General features: G+C 34.8%; 1 protein-coding gene across 1 annotated transcript in view; it reads left to right on the top strand.

Annotated features, from left to right (window-relative positions):
- The window catches only part of LOC111866038 (mucin-19), a 519,428-nt gene that overhangs the window by 492,137 nt on the left and 8,675 nt on the right, over positions 1-18,616 (top strand). Inside the window, exon 17 of the mRNA XM_023854546.2 lies at positions 16,003-16,166. Coding sequence (XP_023710314.2) covers positions 16,003-16,166 — 164 coding nt within the window. The remainder of the gene's footprint in view (positions 1-16,002; positions 16,167-18,616) is intronic.

Here is an 18,616-nt window from a genome sequence, read left to right on the forward strand (position 1 = left end):
ACAAAAAACAGCCACATGTGTTACCATATCTTATTCCTGTATTCTCATGCTAACAGACAAGTTAATTTAATTACCCTTCAAGTTACTGCAGTTTACTATGTTGAATGTCATAGTCTCTAAAGAATTTACAATATTTGGCTAAGGATAGTGTGATAGACACGTCAAATGTTGAAATATCTAGTAATTTGAAAGTCTGCATTCATAACATAATCCTCTCTCAGTTTCAGATATTATATTTTCTTATCTAAAAATCAATATGTAACTACCAAACATAATTCAAGAAATGATACTAATTAAGAATAGTTATTCTTTTGTGAATGTTTCATTAGATATTAATTGAGTGATGCAATTGAGTCTGCCAAGTTTTATGAAATTTGCTCTTTCAGTTGAGGATCTTCCTGAGAAAGGGATCTAAATCTTCAGGAAATTTTACCCTCTCATAGTCCATGTTTCTGATCAAGAATGTTTCCTTTTTGGAATAGACATTTTATAGTATTTTTATATGAATCAAATTTCTTCCTTACCTTTTTCTGAAACATAAAATTTAATAGTTGGTTAACATAAATAATTGATTAACATTGTGAGAATTTCTCATTTGTGAATCTTTGGCCATGGACTCATAAATTCAGAAATGTTTCTTACCTGTTCACATTACAGTATTAGGTTTATCATGTTTTTTAAGAGGGGATAATACACAGCAGAATACTTTCTCACTGAAGTTTTTATGGGCACACTGGATATCTAGAAGGTTGCTTTTCTCTGGTCCTTTTTTTTAACTAAATAATTTTCAGAGATTTATTTACCCTTTTTTTATAGTTACAATTTCAATTCAGAATTCTGTGTGTGACAAAAGTAATGTGTTTAATTGATGTTGAAACTTATGAATGACAGTGAAGATTGATATAGATGCAAATATGAGAAAATTGGTGCAGAGATAATCTATGTACACTGCAATAATATATTTGGGACACTAGAGAGCTTACCTTTATTTTTTTAAGATATCACCTTCTTAGTATTATTTAGGGAGATTGTCTCCACGAATTACTGAAATTTCATCAAATTATTATGGCATTTTCTAGAAATTCACACTTTTGTTTTTTGGAATCTATTTGAGGGGCACCTATTTTTGGAGCTAGAATGTTCATTTTCACGAGGCACGAGTTATGATTAATAAACTCTTAAATAATGAATATGAATAAAATCCATCCAACTCCTCTGGTGCTAGAGAGGCACATGTACATATGCACATACAGACAGACAGATAGATATGCAACATATGGAAAACCATTTTTTTGTATTAATGGGTACTAAAAAAATGTAAACCCATCAGAATCTTGAGATTATTTTTTTCATGATCACCATACTCTTTCGTACTGCATCTATGAGAAAGTTAATAAAAGATAACCCTTTTTCTCTTATCTCATATAAAATTGTCATATGATTATAAATTTGCACTGTCAGTGTAGTTCTGCAGTGGGTGAGAAGCATATGTGTGGAATACTGGGGGCTATCCAGTCTCTGCTGTTTAAGTACAGTTTTCATTTCACATAAATTCATATCATGACATTTATGATTTGGATTTCAAAGTTGATTTTGAGTGACTTCTTATTCCTTAACGTATGGAGATAATGAATATGTTACAGAATGTCTCATAATTCGAGTTCAGATCCAAATTCTTGCAATGTGTGTTAATGCTAACACAGTTTAATAAAGTTGTTATTCCACTTTCGACCTGCTGTAAATTTTTGTTCCATAAACATAATAAAAAATTAACAGCAGGTGAAATGTAGTAGTAGGTCTGAAGCTTCTTTATACAAAATCTTGGTTCTTCAGAGTTAGTAGTTTGGAGCAATTCCAGATCCCTTTTGAGAGAGAAGTTTCTGGCATATGAAAATAAAAGCAAACTCTTAATACAAGCATATAAAACTTTCAAATGAACACAGAAAACTTTATACCATTATGTAGATCTCCTTGAGCTACATATTTATATTGTATTTTCAGCAATCAAATTGTCTTGGGTTTGATTCCAGAGGCCTTGATATGCAGAAAATCTGCAATTCATTTATCCTTCCAACATTTTAATAGGATTAGAATTGTCATAGAAGACTGTGACTTCTGAGACCTCTTTCGAGAATTGTAGATAATTTTAATTGGGGAAACTACCTTGTTATTGATTCCGCATCTTCATGACTATTTCCCATAAGAAGTACACAGCATCAAGTACAATTGACAGTAATGGTCTTTAGATTTCTTAGGGTTATAGTTGTTGTGCACAACACTTGAAAGACTGAAGTTCGTCTTTGATATTCACACCACTGAAGTCTAGAGTACAGAGACCTGTTCCTTAAAGCAGCCTTTATACTGGCAGATAGGCCTCCATGAAAGTGATAATTCATTACATCCAAACAAAACCAATAAACTTTCCAGATTTAATATTGAAATATCAGCAGGCATCACATTAATGCTCTCTACAACATGTATATTCATGCCATTTGCTGCAGAAGATTTAAAAGAGGAGGAATGAGAGCTACATTTTACATCAGTACCTTTCTCCTTGACATTTTTATTACCTAGCTTCCACTGACCTGAATTTCTAATGTGGTACATTTACTCAAAATAATTATCCATTCTCCTAATCTTCTCTGCAATTTGTTCATATAAAGATAGGAAAAGCACCAGAAGAATGGTACTCCCAAGATTTGACTGCACACAAGATATTATTTTACTTACAGTTGTATTCATCTGCAGGTGAAATTGCCTTACTTCCCTTCTCTTATAAAGATCCTCAATTTATACAAGGGTGGAGTGAATTAACAAATTAGTTAAATTATTTTATGCTAATCTAAAATTCAGTCCACCCCTGTAATATATATTTTTCTTTATATTTGTGAGTAAGTGTTAGTATTTTAAGACAGTCAGAAGTTCCCTGTGCATATAGACAAGCTGTCAGAATGCATTCTTTGTTTATGTTGTTCCTTACGTGCATGAGTTCTGTTCTAGGTTTTTAACATTTTCTTAGAGGTAATGCTATACCTTATAATTGTATATTTTTATGAATGTTATGTAGCTATGGTAGAGTTTTTATCTTAAAAGCATGGTTATGTTGCTGAACTTAACATGATTGGTCGGGTTTCAGTTGTTTTTGTTACCTGATAGTTTTCAGAAGAAATAGGTTTCTTGGTACAAGTATAAATATTCTGTTCATATGAGATGCACAAGTTAAAGTGTTTGTACACTCAACGTCATAATGTAGAAGGTACATCACTACTGCTTAAAATTAAAAGATGGTTTAAATCCCAGGAGAGGAACGTTAATCATAATAGGTTTATATTTTGTCCTCTCTCCCAACATTTAAATGGCAATAATTAGCCTTCAAATACACTTATTGATCTTCAGGGCTATGAAACCATATAGTCTGGGTGATGGGGGTTGCCCACCTACAACATGACATTTTCAATCTTGTGTCAAATATACACCTCATCAATTCAGTCAATCAATCCCTTTGATATAGATCCTTATAATTTATTTGGTACCAAAAACTCTGCTGTTGACTTAACCTACTACACATGCCAGTTTTCTGCTGCATAAGTTGTTACTCAACACCTTGTGGTCTTAGAGTTCGCATCATTTCTGATTTATAGAACAATCTTGTACCAATGAAAGAACTACTCATCAGCTTATCTTTTCTGTATATATCCACTTTGGTATAAATCATTTGCCAATAAAATGCTAGTGTAAGTCCAGTGTTCCAAAGTGTTACTCAAAATTATGTCCCAAGTTAAAAGTAATCATGATTCTGAAAGCAATTTTAACATGCGTTTGGGTATACATTCTTTGAAGAAGTTATTTTAACACTGAAGGTAAGAATAAAGCAGTTCATCAAATTGAGCCTCTTAATATTTTCAGTGATGCTCACAGATGTAGATTTTACACTGGAGTTAATAATAATATAATCATCTGATGTGTGTAAAAATAGCAAGTTTTCCTTAAGAAAACTTCCTTACATTAAACTGTAAGATCATGAGAAGGTTTTAAACTAATTCAAGAGGTTCATGCTAGTTATATGGAACCGTATAGGTGTGGCTGGTTCAGTGAGCTGCTACACATCCAATATGCAACTGTAAGAAATTTAGAAAATCCATAGGATGTCCAGCAGCAAATTCAATTTAGGATCTGATAACAATATTCTTATAAAAGGCTTATCATTCCTGTGTTCATGTTTATGTTTTAAATGACTTTGGGCTACTGAGTAAGCATGTAAATAAAGAAATAATGTAATTGAATCGACTAACAGATAAATATGTATTTAGGAAAGGAACAAAGTATGTTTACTTCTCTAAATAACACTTACGGATTGAGTGTTAAAACAATTTTGTACCAAGTATAATTTTAATATGCTTCCTCAAGAACCAAGATTGCAGTCCGAATTAGTATTCAACACAAAGCCTGTCAGTACCGTCACCTTGGCCAATAACTTCTAAACCAGTCAAAGTCTTACATAGATTTGTATAAAGTAGAGAAACTCAAGGCTTATGAGTATATAGTGTCCCAGGAGCAAAGGTCAATATTCTGGGAGATCATAGTATCAGTCATTCTAAGTAAAATATGTACATGTACACGTATTCTATCCCAAACGGTTTCTGAGATAGGGTTATTTCACTGTACAGTTCACTGTACACTGTACAGATGAGCAACGTGCCATGTCCTCACATGAGTTGCAGAGTTCATTGATGTTGTCGGTGGAATTTTCAAGAATGTACAGACAGTACTAGGTAAACTGTACCAGTTTTGTCACTTGAACAATATATGCCGGTATTAGAAACAGTATGCAATATATATTTCTTGTCAACAATTCTGGAACTGTACAGTGAAATAACTCAATCTCGTACATTGTTTGGAATTGGACATACTGTATATGCATATTTACTTTTTTGCTTAGAATGACAAATACTGTGACCCCAAGAAAATGTTGACCTTTCCTCCTGGGACACTGTGTATAATTACAACAATTCTTGAGAGTATACTCAGTTATTCCTGTAGGTATATTATTAGTCAGAATATATAGACCTAGGCAAGTGTCACACATATCGTAAACAGAATTAATAAAATAGTACTTCTAGTAGTGAATTTCTTATTATAAAACCCATAGTCTGCAGTTCTAAACTCATGGTGTTAAATTCAATGTAACTGTTTTGTGGAATAACGTATCTGACATATTATCAAAGGAAGAAAATTTGTCATTCTAAGGATGAAAAAATTTGCTGTTGCTATTATTCCAGTTAATTGTCTTATGAGATTTGAATACTAAACAACTGACTAATTCTGTGAAAGAAATATATTATCATGAACCTTTTGTAAGTACAGTCACCTTGAATGTATTTAAATTCAGGTTAATGCATACATTTCAAAGTCACTGCCATGCCTGGCTATACTGCTGGTAATCATTTTGCAAAGTCCTTCATTGCCTTTATCTCAATTCTTTGAATAACTTCAAAGTGATCCAAAATGTGATCCTGTCAAGGATATTTTAATTTCAGGAGAATAATAGTGTCACATGGAACAAAATCTGGTGAGTATGGTGTATATTCCTTTACTGGTATTTGTTTCCTGGCCAAAAGTCTCATTGCTGAAAGATCCACATGAGAAGGTGCATTGTAATGCTGTTGAATCCACTTGTCAAGCCAAAGTTACATCTGTCTCAATAAGTGTGTGATGGAGGTGTTCCAGAACTTAAAGCATAATGTTTGGTTGACTCCTGTGGAGGAGAAAATTTATAATGAATAATTCCTTTGATATAAGAAAAGCAGTTGCAAACACTGGAAGGGATTTCAAATGCAGACAGTGGCATTTTTTTTTCTGAGTTGTTTTGGAAGGTCTACGTTCAGTTGTTCAATTTATTTACATTCTGTAAATCCAGATACAGGTAGCCACCATAGAATATGGAACAAGTCAAATACAATATAAATACAATGATATCTGTACAATAACAATCTAATTGAAAAATTAATAAGATTACAAATTACATAAATATAAGTTAAATGTACTTATGCATTACAATTTGAATCTGTTAACAGGAACAATGTTGATGAGTACATAATATAAGTAATAAGATTATAAATTATATAGATACAGGTTAATTATACTTGTGCATCACAATTTGAGCCTTTTGTCAAAAACTATGACAATGAGTACATTGTTAAAGGTTATAAAATATGTAAGTAAAAGTAAAAGCAAGCAAGCAATCTCCATTCATACATTCATAGATCCATAGATGCCCATAAGGGAGACTTGTGAATACAGTAAAATACAGTCAAAAATGGCAAGCGGGACAACAACAACACAGATAAAAATATTCTTCCAATAAGTATAATTTAATTACTAGTATACAATTATTTTATCTCATTGGCTATAATTTATTTATTCATTCATTCCTTCCTTCATTTACACTCATCAAGCCTTACTTGGCTGGTAAACTAAAACAACAATGACAACAAAACAGATTACATGGCTTGCCTGGGTACAATTTAACAAACACACTCACACACACATATCATCACATATCCAGATGGTTGTATTCTTCCAACAAGCTTGCAAGGAGGGCTTGATAAATTTTACTTGTTCTAATTTTCATCTGACTGCTGAGATTTTTCAGTACCATTCAGGTGCAGACTTTCCTTGTTTTCCATCATTTGTTTTACTGTGCTGTCAGAGCCTAGACTATATAGTGCTGAATAGTGATTAATGAATGATTAACTGAAGAGGATTTGAAAGGAAATGGTTGCAATCTGATCAATGTATTATCCTACAATTTGGCTGCAGGAATTGAGAAAACCCACAAAAACCTTCAGTCAGATTAGATTGTGCCCTGGCCAAGACGAAAACCAAGCATTTCCCATGAGCCAAGAATGTTACTGCTACACCAGCTCATTCAGTGACATTCTTCATATTCAACTATTTTCATATGTAACCATAATCAGTCTTGCAGTTATTCTCTTCATGTTCAGTACTTCTACTATTGCCAGAGCATTTAACAGAAAATTATGTTCAGCATTTCAGTCATTTGTTTCTCCACATTTGGATCAGTTTATCGAGTTGTTGAACTGCAGATCTTACATTGTCTGTACTGTTTAGATATACTGTATTTAGACACTGCGCAACATACACAGAAACCCTGATCTTCTTATGGTTTCCTTTCCACAACCTATTAACATTTTTTAAATATCAGTAGCATTTTTCTCAGTGTTATTAAAGCTTTAATACTGATTTTCTGTTCCAGCAAGTTATCATCTGCCTTTTCTTGATAACCAACAAACAAACAAAACGTTGTATAAATAAAACACAAAAATTTAATCCCAAAAACTGTATATTGCAGAATTTCTAAATCATGTACTCATTTAATTCAACATTCACCACCTCATCCATTCTGTCTGTGCCTATACAGACCACCAGTCTGGTTATTTGTCAGACCTCATATGTGGCAGTCTTCTGAATTTGATCAATTTTTGTACAACCCTAGTGGTAGTTATGGAAGATTGAAATCAACTGTTGCTAATTTTAGTATTTTAACAGATTTTTTTAAGTATGCATCAGCCAATATATTTGCTGACAGTTGGATAATGGATGCCTTTCTTTTCCTTATACACCTATTACAAGATAGAATTCCAGTATGACTGTGACAGTGATCAAGAAAAGGATCCATTTTGCTCATGTTGTATGTTATGATTTCTTATAAATTCTAAACTTGCATTAACCAGTAGTCAATGATCTCTTTTGCTCATATTACATCCTGGCGGAAGCACCTGGTGTTTGCTGGGATATGATTGCTTTCCTTGCCTATATCATAATACATATTAGCTACAACTTTAAAGAAGGAATAACACTCAAGTATTTTATTGGGTGTTAATTCATATATGGTCATCATATATTAATTTTCTTAGTAAAACTGCAGAAAACATTAAATAAATACTGCCCTATTTTTAACATTGAGACTGCAGTACCTAATCTCTTAACACATCATTCTGAGCACTGGTCATCTTAATCAGTAATGCACAGCATAATAATTAATACGCCTATGCATGTCTTTTTGTAAAAGATAGAGTGATGACCAATAATGATGGAAAAAACAAAAATATATAAAGAAGCTTATCAAGAAATAAAATACAAAACTGTCAACCTTAAAGTAGAGTTTTGAAATTCATATTCAAGGAGGAAAAAGAAGTAAATTTAATGTAAGTATATGGCTTCTGTGAGTTGCTTCCTACACTGAAGAAGACGAACAAATCTCATCCACAGGGAAGTGATTTTATCATAATGTTTAAGTATAAAAATTAGAATAAATTCAAGTATACATGTGATTAAATGAAACTTTTTTCAACAAAGTATTTAAGTATGAAGATCAGAACGAATTAAAGTTTACCTGTGTGATTAAAGAAACTCAGGATGCGTATTCTAACCATGTTCGGAAACTCAGCATTACTTATGAACTGCCTTAGCGACCTCAACTACTGTATGTGCTGACAAAAACACACAGTAAATTTCTTCTTATATTTGGGCGTTTTCTCCATTCAGTCCAAGAAAGGAAACAGGAAATCAGCAGAATATATATTATATAACGTAGAAGCCACATGATACATTTTCAGTATTTGTCAGTAACTTCTGGTCTATTTTGCTGTTTTTCTATAATATCTGTAGGTTATACATGGCCTAAGAAAAACCCAGGGAACCAAAATCATTGAAGTGCCTGTCTAACCTATATTTCATACTTCATGACAGCATTTGTAAATTTTTAGTCATTATTTGAAATTCTGTGGTGACCATCATTGCATTTTAAAATAAATACCAGAAATGAGGAGGTGTAGTAAATAAGATTAAAATGTAAGTATGTTCAGTGACACTTGGTGAAGTACAGTACCTGATTTATTATCGCTTTACCTATGAAGTTATAAGAATAGGCTCAAAATTCACTTTCTGTACTTCTCAATTTGCTGACAAAGAAGAAACAAAAGAACCAAGTCCCATTTAATAATGAACGTTTCCATACATGTATACATCTATCAAGATGACTAACAAGACTGGAAGCTTTATTTTTTCTTTGAAAATTTACATTTGGGTCAGTCATATGTAATGTCTATAAGCAAAGCAAGTGAATGCATATACTATGTGCTTAATCAGATAGATCCAGATCCAAATTTATATGTCCCATTAGAAAACTAGTGTACCCTTTCTTAGAACTAAAACTATTTTCATGCAGTTTCCTCACATTATTAATATATTTCTGTGAGTGACACAGCAAAATATTAACATTTGTAATTAAAGATGATAATACAGTCCAGTGCCTTATATGGGCTTGGAAGGTTAATAAATGGGAATTGGAGTTCCTTGGATTGAAATAAATCATGGTAGAGATACATGAAAAGAGAGTGTAGTAAAATGAATGTAGTGCCATGAGAATAACATGAGGATGGATGATGAAAATTAAATAATTTCATCACTTATCCCCAGTAAAATCAGAGTTAAAGAGGAAACCGTTTTGCCACTGCTAATGCCAGATGTTTTTAGTTAGTTGAAAACTGCAAGCAAATTAAGTCTTTTGGAGTCAATTGTACCTTCACTAAGCTAGTGTCCTAAACAGAGAATTAGTTTTTTATTTCTTACCCAGATATTTCCTTCACAAATGAAATATGTAGGACAAAGTGAAAGTAAGAAAAGATGCTAAGAAAATATTTGAATAAAGTAGCCAAAATATTTATGTATCTCAGGAGGAACCAACTTCCTGTCAAAGCAGAGCAGATATTTTCATTGTTTTCTACGTTTAGGTTTGGGGTGAGAGGATACTTAACGGTGCTTACAATATGAAAGACAAGGTGTAGAGCATTTGCTAGTATCAGGTTCTATATATTAAAACTGAAAGTGAGCAGCATCTATTTTGTTAACCATATTATGTTAAAAGAATTACAAGATGAATGAAAACATGGAAATTTTATTGGATCATCTTGTGTCAACTAGTCAACTAGTTTATACTTTGAGTCTTTGATTCTTTTTCATGTAGGCATATATGCTATCAGTTACTTTTATACTTGTACATACACAACCTATTTGTTCTTGGTTGCTCCATTGCAATTTTAATATTAATATATCAACATAATCCTATCAATGTTGTAACTCTTCATTTTGTTATCATAAAGATGCCACCCTAATAAATCAATCCCAGTGGGTTGCAATATTCAATTTTATATTTTGTTTAGTAACGATGGGTCCTATAAGTATAATATGTTTCTTGGTCCTTTGCTAAATTATTATTTTATTTTTATTTCTGGGTCTTGATCAGCTCCTTTCCTGACCCTGAGCTTTGGAGAGACCATTTACTTTTGAAGGTAAGGAGACATACTATGCTTCTTGTTGTTGCATGCTTGCTGCATGTCTGAGTAAATGAGCAACTGGTTGGCTGTTTAATGGCTGCATGATGCATGGCTTTTCTTGGTGGAATTCTGCTTCCTTTCACTGTCTTTGTATCAGTAGCTGGGATGCTGCAATTATTTCTCTGTATTGTATCTATATTATATTCTCTGAGACTGTAAATAAGGTACATAATTAAGCTTTTGATATGATACAAATTTATTTATTTAAACATTTTCGGTCACTGTTTTTCACTTTATACTGAACAGGGTGTATATCATTGTGTTTCTGTTGTAAGATGAATGTTCTAATACACCCTACTATTTACATATTTCTGATAATTTAATAACCCAAGTTTTGCTATGACTCTTGTAGAGATGTTACTGAAGCGAAGAAAATTTATGTTATATGTGAATGAGATAGAAAAATTTCTCCATGAGCTACTTAGAGGTAATGTCCTACAGTTTTCCTAGAATGACTGAGGGAAACCATCGGCGACTTCATATGAATAGCTGGCTTGAACAACCCTCTCAAATGTGAAATGACGCAATGTGGCTCTAAGTCTGGTTCAGATCTCTGCTTTAAATATAAGGATTACACAAACAGTCATATTGCACCTGAGAAATATTTACCCTTTAAAAGCGAAGATGGAACTTCCTGCTTTGTTCAGCTTCCACAAAACTATTAGTTTTTCTTTTTGCAGTCAGTTGTACACATTGATTCTGAAAATACAATATAAATACTACATTTCTAAATCTCACGTCTTACTGTTAGTCATATTAACATTCTTTTTATTGTTTTCAGATGCTAGTATCCAAATGGAAATTAAATGTCACTAGAAATTTGACTATGGTCTTCAGATGTGGAGTGTCTGGAAAAATACTCAACAATCTTTACACTCCTTAATTTTGAATTATTTTTTTTGGAATATCACTATGCAATTCTTATACAATATTAAATTATTTCAGCAGTTTATAAATATACAGATAAATAAATGAATAAATAAATAAAATGGAGATTATTGTTTGGCATCAAAACTAAAGAATCCATAAATTTATTTACGTTATACTCGTACATTGCTCCTATGTCATTATGCAGCAAAAAGTTGTAATAAGTAACATTCATGGAAGCTAAATTTCATTCCATTTTTAATAACTAATGTAATTTTAAATATCTTTTTTTGGGTCTCTATTGCAAGCATTAATTAATCAATTATGCACTGTTTAAGAAATAACTTGAAAGAAGTAAAAATTATCCCAGCAGGCAGTTGTTAGAAAGTAAGCGGTAAGTACAGTAGTAGTGTTGCAACTAATCATTAGTCTGCGTTTGGCACCATTCTGGAGTTTGAAGAGGCTATGCATACCTGCATATATTCCAGCTCAAGTGTAGTGGTGACTAGCATTGACACATAGCAATAATCCATGGGCAGTAAGGATAACTGATAAAAACATTAATATCAGCTGAAATTATTTAGAAATTTCTTTAGGTGGCTGTAAGTTACACTTTTCTTCACATTATAAGAAATGAAATAACTCTACCAATAACATGTTTTATATGATATTACAGAAGAACTTTAAAAGAACGTGTTAAAAGAATGAGCTGTCGTAGAATCCCAAAAAAATGATTAACCCCTTATGGGGAGGCTGGTGAATAAATAAAATTTGGTCTAGATAACCGAGATTAACGGCCCTGGGGATCCGTTGCACTGACTGTGTGACACCCTCTGTCTGCTAAAGTTGGCACTGACTTCGCCGACAGGCGGCGATCACTCAGCCCGTATAATTCGCTTGCAGACTAAAGCCATGGAGTTTCTTTCTTTTTCTTTTTCTTTTTTTTATCTATAGGGCTCATATTACTACATAGATATTGTTACTGTTACACAGACCACATAAGGTGGGTAAATATGTTATTGGGAATGTCCAAACAAATGCAAAACTTTGCAAATTAAGATTATGAGATGTTCCTGTATCTCAGAGACTTGAATCAATTACCATATAGTTCATAAAATACTGGAGACAATTAATTTTTCAGTGAATATGAACATTTAATAGTACCACTGGAAAAATTTTCAAGTTATTTTGCAGAGTGTGAAATTATAAAAATACATTTATTTTGCAAATATAAGAAATTGTGTTTGGAGTTCTCATCCACTTCTACACCAGAGCCACTGTAACTTAACCTAAGATTTGATTATATGTGTTCTGCATTTCACATTATGCTCTCATTTGTTGGTTTGTAATTGAACTCAATAATTTATATATGTATACACAGTTTCCCAGAACAACTATATGGTGTACAAATTCACTGGTCAGTATGTTGAATTCTGTTTTTCAGCACATTCTTCAAGCCGTATGGTACATGTGCACACAAGTCAGTGAATGCACACTTTCATTAAAGTCTCATTTCATTACTACTGTAAATCAAAATATTTTGTACTGAATACTAAATTGATGTAATTGTATCACCAAAAAAATTAAATGTGAAAAAATGAGAGGAATATCCTGCAAGAAAATCAAACATTAAGAACAGATATTTCAGCTATATTGTTAACTTTTATTGCTCTTCACTGAAGAGAAAATTAGAGTATTGATAAAAGCCCTTGATTTAACCTTAAGTCTCTCTCTGTGCTGGCACTTGTTCTAGTAAGGCCTTCTGACTTTTCTATTTCCATAATATATACATATTAGCTTACCAGGCATTTTATTTAAGTAAATAAATTTAAATAACAATAAATTAGTTGGAAGTACCATCTGAAGCTGCAGTCATCCTTAGAAAGCTTCCTGAATTACATTAACTCAATCATTAAACATTAAGTTAAACTTCCTTACAACATCATAGATATTTCTGCATACAACAGTACATTATCTCAGTTTCTAATTATTCAGTGTTTAAAATTAAAATGTATTGTCTTCTTGTATATTGTCACAGCCTGAAATTAATCACTTTCTAAATGCTAAAAATATGTATCTGCGCATAGCCTTATTATATAAATTTGGGCACAATTCAGGCATCCATTAGTATATTACAGCAATTCATAATTTCTTGATTTTTTAAATGTGGGGTTTTATGTAGTTTGTCGTTACTTCTATGACAACCCACTTCTTCGGAACAGTTTGTTGGTCCTGAAAAGGACCGTGGTTGCTGAGATGTTTGATTGGTGAGGTAGCGCGGCGCACGCCGGTAGGGAGAGGTTAGTTGCGGTGGTTTGACTGGCCACAGTGCGGCCGTTGCTGGAGGTTGCTTGATCGCCGTGGGGCAGGTGAGTTGAAGTTGCATGGTCGCGCAGCGCGGTCGTAGGAGTGATGAGGCAGTGGCTACGCCAGATGCCCAGTGGGTCAGACAGGGACACGACAACCGGCGAGTCCAGGCGAGGTGCCCCAGTGCGTTGGGTGTGAAAGCCAGAGGGCCGAGGCAGTCGTGCCTGGTGCAGCCAGCTGATGCCTCCGAAGACCGAGCACTGGTGACGAAGCCTGCTGGCTGGTGTTGCTTGAGTGTGGCTTGATCGTAGACTGAAGTCAGACTGATGATGCCGGTTTGTGGCTGCTCCTTTTTATACACTGCTTGGTGGGCGGAGCGAAACTTGAAATTGAGGAAGAAGAATTTGCAGGACGCTGATTGGCTAGCGCGCGTGATGATGTAGATGTGGGGCTAGCAGTGAGTGCAGTATAAATGCGAACGTTTGGAGCAATTTGATTGGTTAGGGCGCGTGATGGTGAAAAGTGATGTGAAGAGTGTGTGTTGCAGAAAATGCGTGATAATGTGGGATGTTCCCATAGAAAGTTAAAATATTTGGTGATAGTCATGTTGTATGACTTTTGGCCACACAAAACAAATCAAACATCCAGTTGTTTATTGCAGAATTTATGATTTTTTATTGTTTAAAGTCTAAAATCCCTAAACATATAACATCTAGTATCTGAGGTATTTGCAGGAGCGGTTATGAAAAATTCTGGCCTGGGATGTAATTCTATGTGGTCTGTTGCGAGTCAACCATCATGTTACCTCCATCATCAGGGTGGAAGAGTAAGCCAAGCAAGAAACCAGAATGAAACAGGCATCAAGCAAAATTATTTAACCCTGAAGATGGAGGTAACATTTTCCTCTGAATCGTTGGTTGACTTTTAATAGCCTGCATGGCTTTATATTCAAAAACAGAGAATTCTTTATTGATTATATATTTGGGCACACAAAATAAGCATCTAGTAATACATTCATGTCATTAATTATTACTGAGATTTTAAAAGTCTGAAGTATCTGATCATATTTTACCTATTTTTACACACAGAATAATCATCCACAGAATATTAACTCAGTTAAAATTAGGGATAAGGATACTTGACCTTGCTGGTATTAAAATTGCTTGTTGAATAATTTATTGGTGTTGACACAATTTCACTTCATTATTATATGTTTTACAGTTTTGTGAAGAGTATATATTAGTCTTCTGTACCTCTCCATTAATGAATTTTCGTCTAAAAATCTATAAATTATATTACAAAATGGCTCATAATATCAGTAACTTCTACTTTTCTATTTCAGTACAAGAGAACCATTCAAGTTGTGCGAAGAAGAGGATATGCATATATGAGGGGGTACCCAAAAGAAACCAAACTTATTTCTTTTTAAACTTATTTATTCAAATTTTAAGCACAAACCTTCCTTCCCCTTCAAAATACTCTCCACTTACACTAATACACTTGTCTAGTCTTTTATTTCATTTTTCAAAACATTGTCTAAATTCATCTTTTGAGATGCTTGACAGCGCCTCGGTCGTTTTTTCCTTTCATGTCTCTTTTCATTCGAGGAAACAAAAAAAAAAGTCGCACGGGGCAAGGTCGGGTGAGTATGGAGGGTGAAGAACAGAACTCATACCATTTTTGGTCAAGAATTGTCGTACAGACAGGGCTGTGTGAGCAGAGGCATTGTCATGATGGAAAAACCAGTCACCCGACTGCCACAAATCTGGCCGCTGAGCTCCAAGTCACTTCCAACAGCTCCACAATTTCTTCAGTGGTCCATCGTCGATCTTCTTTGATGATTTCACGAATTTTTTCAACATTTTCATGTGTTCGGGCCGTGGAAGGACGACCAGAACGAGGTTTGTCATCAATTGACATTTCACCATTTTTGAAACGGGAAAACCACTCAAACACTTGAGTTTTCCCCATAGCATCGTCCTTGTACGCCGTTTTTAACATTTCAAGAGTTTCTGTTCCACTTTTCCCGAGCAAAAAGCAGAATTTCACCGCCGCATGCTGTTCACGAAAATCAGCCATTGCAAAAACGACAATCAAACAAAACAGTTGTCACTATATACTCTGCCGAAACTAGTCCCTACCGTCTGAAACAACGGTAGTCGGCTTATCGACTCAGGAATGTTAGCTCTATGCGCTCATAGCGGCAAAATGCGGTACTACAAAAGCTCTGCCCACAAAAAAAATAGTTCGGTTTCTTTTGGGTACCCCATCGTATACTTCATAAATAAAGTTAATAGAAAAATACATAATCAGCCATTTGCATATGATTCATGAAATTAGTGAATGAATTATTCAGATTCATTATCAGGGGAAATCACAAATATGTACATGAATGACATCAATGTTTCAGGCCTAGAAGGTGGTCCCAGGGTTGGTCAAGGGGGTGAGGAACTTGTCACATTAGAGGCTGAAATCACTGAGCTACAAAGGGAGAATGCTCGTGTTGAGTCCCAAATGCTGAAGCTGCACACAGACATCACAGCTATGGAAGCACATCTTAGGCATGGTGAAAAAGTGAGTATACATTAAAAAATTAAGTTCTTTATTTCTTAATTTTTTATAGTGTTTCTTAGACTTGCTAATATGGCCCTCAAGTTCATATTTATCGATATATTACTGCACTGATGAGGGACAGTAGCAATTGTAAATGACAGATCCATCCTCTCATCAGAGAGGATGTTGCATAAGGACCATGACCACAAGGGTTCAGTTGAAGAAAAAATCTCTGGTCATGATCCTCAAAGGGCTTGGAGCCAAGACAGACTGATTAGTGGTAAATGGCCTGTCATAAAGTAATTCTGACTCTGACTAATTTTACTAACAGGTCTGTCAGTACAGCCTCCCAGTTTGACTAACAGTGACATGTTAAAAATCATCACTGTAGTTCAACAGATCACCACAGAGCTTAATGAAGCAGTGTCAGAAAAAGATAAAATAATGGTCATTACAAAACTGGTACTGAACTTAATGAAATAAAATGGCGGTTAGATTTCATAGGTTTCTCAGAGGCATAGCGTTAAATGTAAATGGCATTTGGAGGTGGCGCTATGAGCTTAGTAAGTAGCTACAAGGATTGTTTATAGATGTGGCTCTACTCTCAGAGATCATCTCAAACTCCATGGGTGGTTTTTCATTTCAAATTACCACTTTTATCAGACTGACCACTTTCCCAGGAAGAAAAGGCATTCCCTATATCCATGTAGACCTATGCTGTATGTGCAATATATACACGTGAAAAAGGTGAAGCCTATTCATAAGGGACAAACCTATCCTCTTGCCAGAGAGGATGTTACATAAGGACTATGACCAGAAGAGTTCAGTTGCAAAAAAAAACCCTGGTTATGAGTCTCAAGGGGCTTGGCACCAGGAAGAAATGACTGGTGGTAAACTGACAGTCATAAAGTAACTATGATTCTGACTCTGACTCTGAGTTAGTCAGTCATGAATCTCGAAATGTGGTAGACCACCAGTCATAAAGTAACTCTGACTCTGAGTTAGTCTGTCATGAGTATTGAGTCACAATAAGATGTCATAGATCAGAGACAGCAAGCTACCAATCTAGATTCTTGAGATGCATTGTTAGATGCCTCTACCAAACAGTGACTAGTGAAGACAGAGAAGCCCACATTGTTAGACTAGACTCTTCCCATGAGGTAGATTTATTTATATATTTTGTGGTCCAAAGCAGACTTTCAATATGTCAAGTTTAGCACTGTATTAAATATTTATGTAGGGGTGGTGGGGCAGTGTCTCTTTTCCCCAATCACTCAGACTACTACATAATCTCTTACATGTCCCCAGTGTTACTCAGGCTCTGTAAAGGCCTCAACCTGAGCTAGAGCAAAAAGCTTCCACATTTATTATTATTATTATTATTATTATTATTGTTGTTGTTGTTGTTGTTGTTGTTGTTGTTGTTGTTGTTGTTGTTATCATTATCATTATTATTTATTTCATCCATAGCTGTAGAGAATTACAATTGGACATGTCAAACATCAACATCATCACATCAAAAATAACATAAGTAAAAAAAAATAACATTCACACAGTGATTCACGACTACAATACACAACAAATAACTCTTTCTTCTTAAAAACATTAAAATTAAAATTTAGTCCCTCTTAATATCATTCGACTCTGCCCCTGTGGAGGGAAAGGTCATAGTTTGTCATTGATATAATATCAATGCAGGGCATACCAGCCATTCTATGTCCTTCACTGACAGGGACAGCAGTTCCCCTCCACTGGTCTGAGTTGGACCCACAACCAAACTCTAGCTGAGCCCTCAATTTCCTTGAAGACAGGCTTTCTCTATCTGATCATCTTTAGTGGTCAGACGATATTGTAACGTGTTTACGTTACAGAAGACGCCGTAGAGATGGTCAATTGGTTTATTTAACAATCTACAACTAACGGCTATAATTAATGATCACGATATTACGGGTTTCCACCGTTTACGAACCCTACAACACAATCTCTTAACACTGTCTTCACTTGTCTTCACGTACTGATTACGCGGGAGCTATACAAGTCTCCCTGAAATACACACTCCGAGTATAACTGTACTACAGCACTCACTAAGTATCGAAAGCACACAATAAGTCTTCCGCTCGCTGACTTCTTAGTTATCGCACACTCGCAGGCTGCTATGTTTCAACTGCTGATCACACTGCTGTGGGTCCGCTTATATAGCCTTGCGCTGTTGCTAGTGTGACGTGGCGGATAGCATAGGACGCTGTTGCTAGCGTGACGTCACCGCTGTTGATTAGCATTGCGTAGTTGCCAGGTTACGGGGCTCGGCTATCTTCGGCTCCGCTCGGCTCTCTTCGGCTCCGCTCGTGACGTCACCGCGCGTTGCGCATTGCGGGGTGATTACTCGCCTATTACGGGAGCGTTACATTACCGCTGAGGGGTGGGAGGGGAGCGCTGACTCACCCGCCGCGTCACTGCTGGTGTGGGGGGGG

The sequence above is a fragment of the Cryptotermes secundus genome, unplaced genomic scaffold, assembly GCF_002891405.2.
Source record: "Cryptotermes secundus unplaced genomic scaffold, Csec_1.0 scaffold258, whole genome shotgun sequence".
Lineage (NCBI taxonomy): Eukaryota > Metazoa > Arthropoda > Insecta > Blattodea > Kalotermitidae > Cryptotermes > Cryptotermes secundus.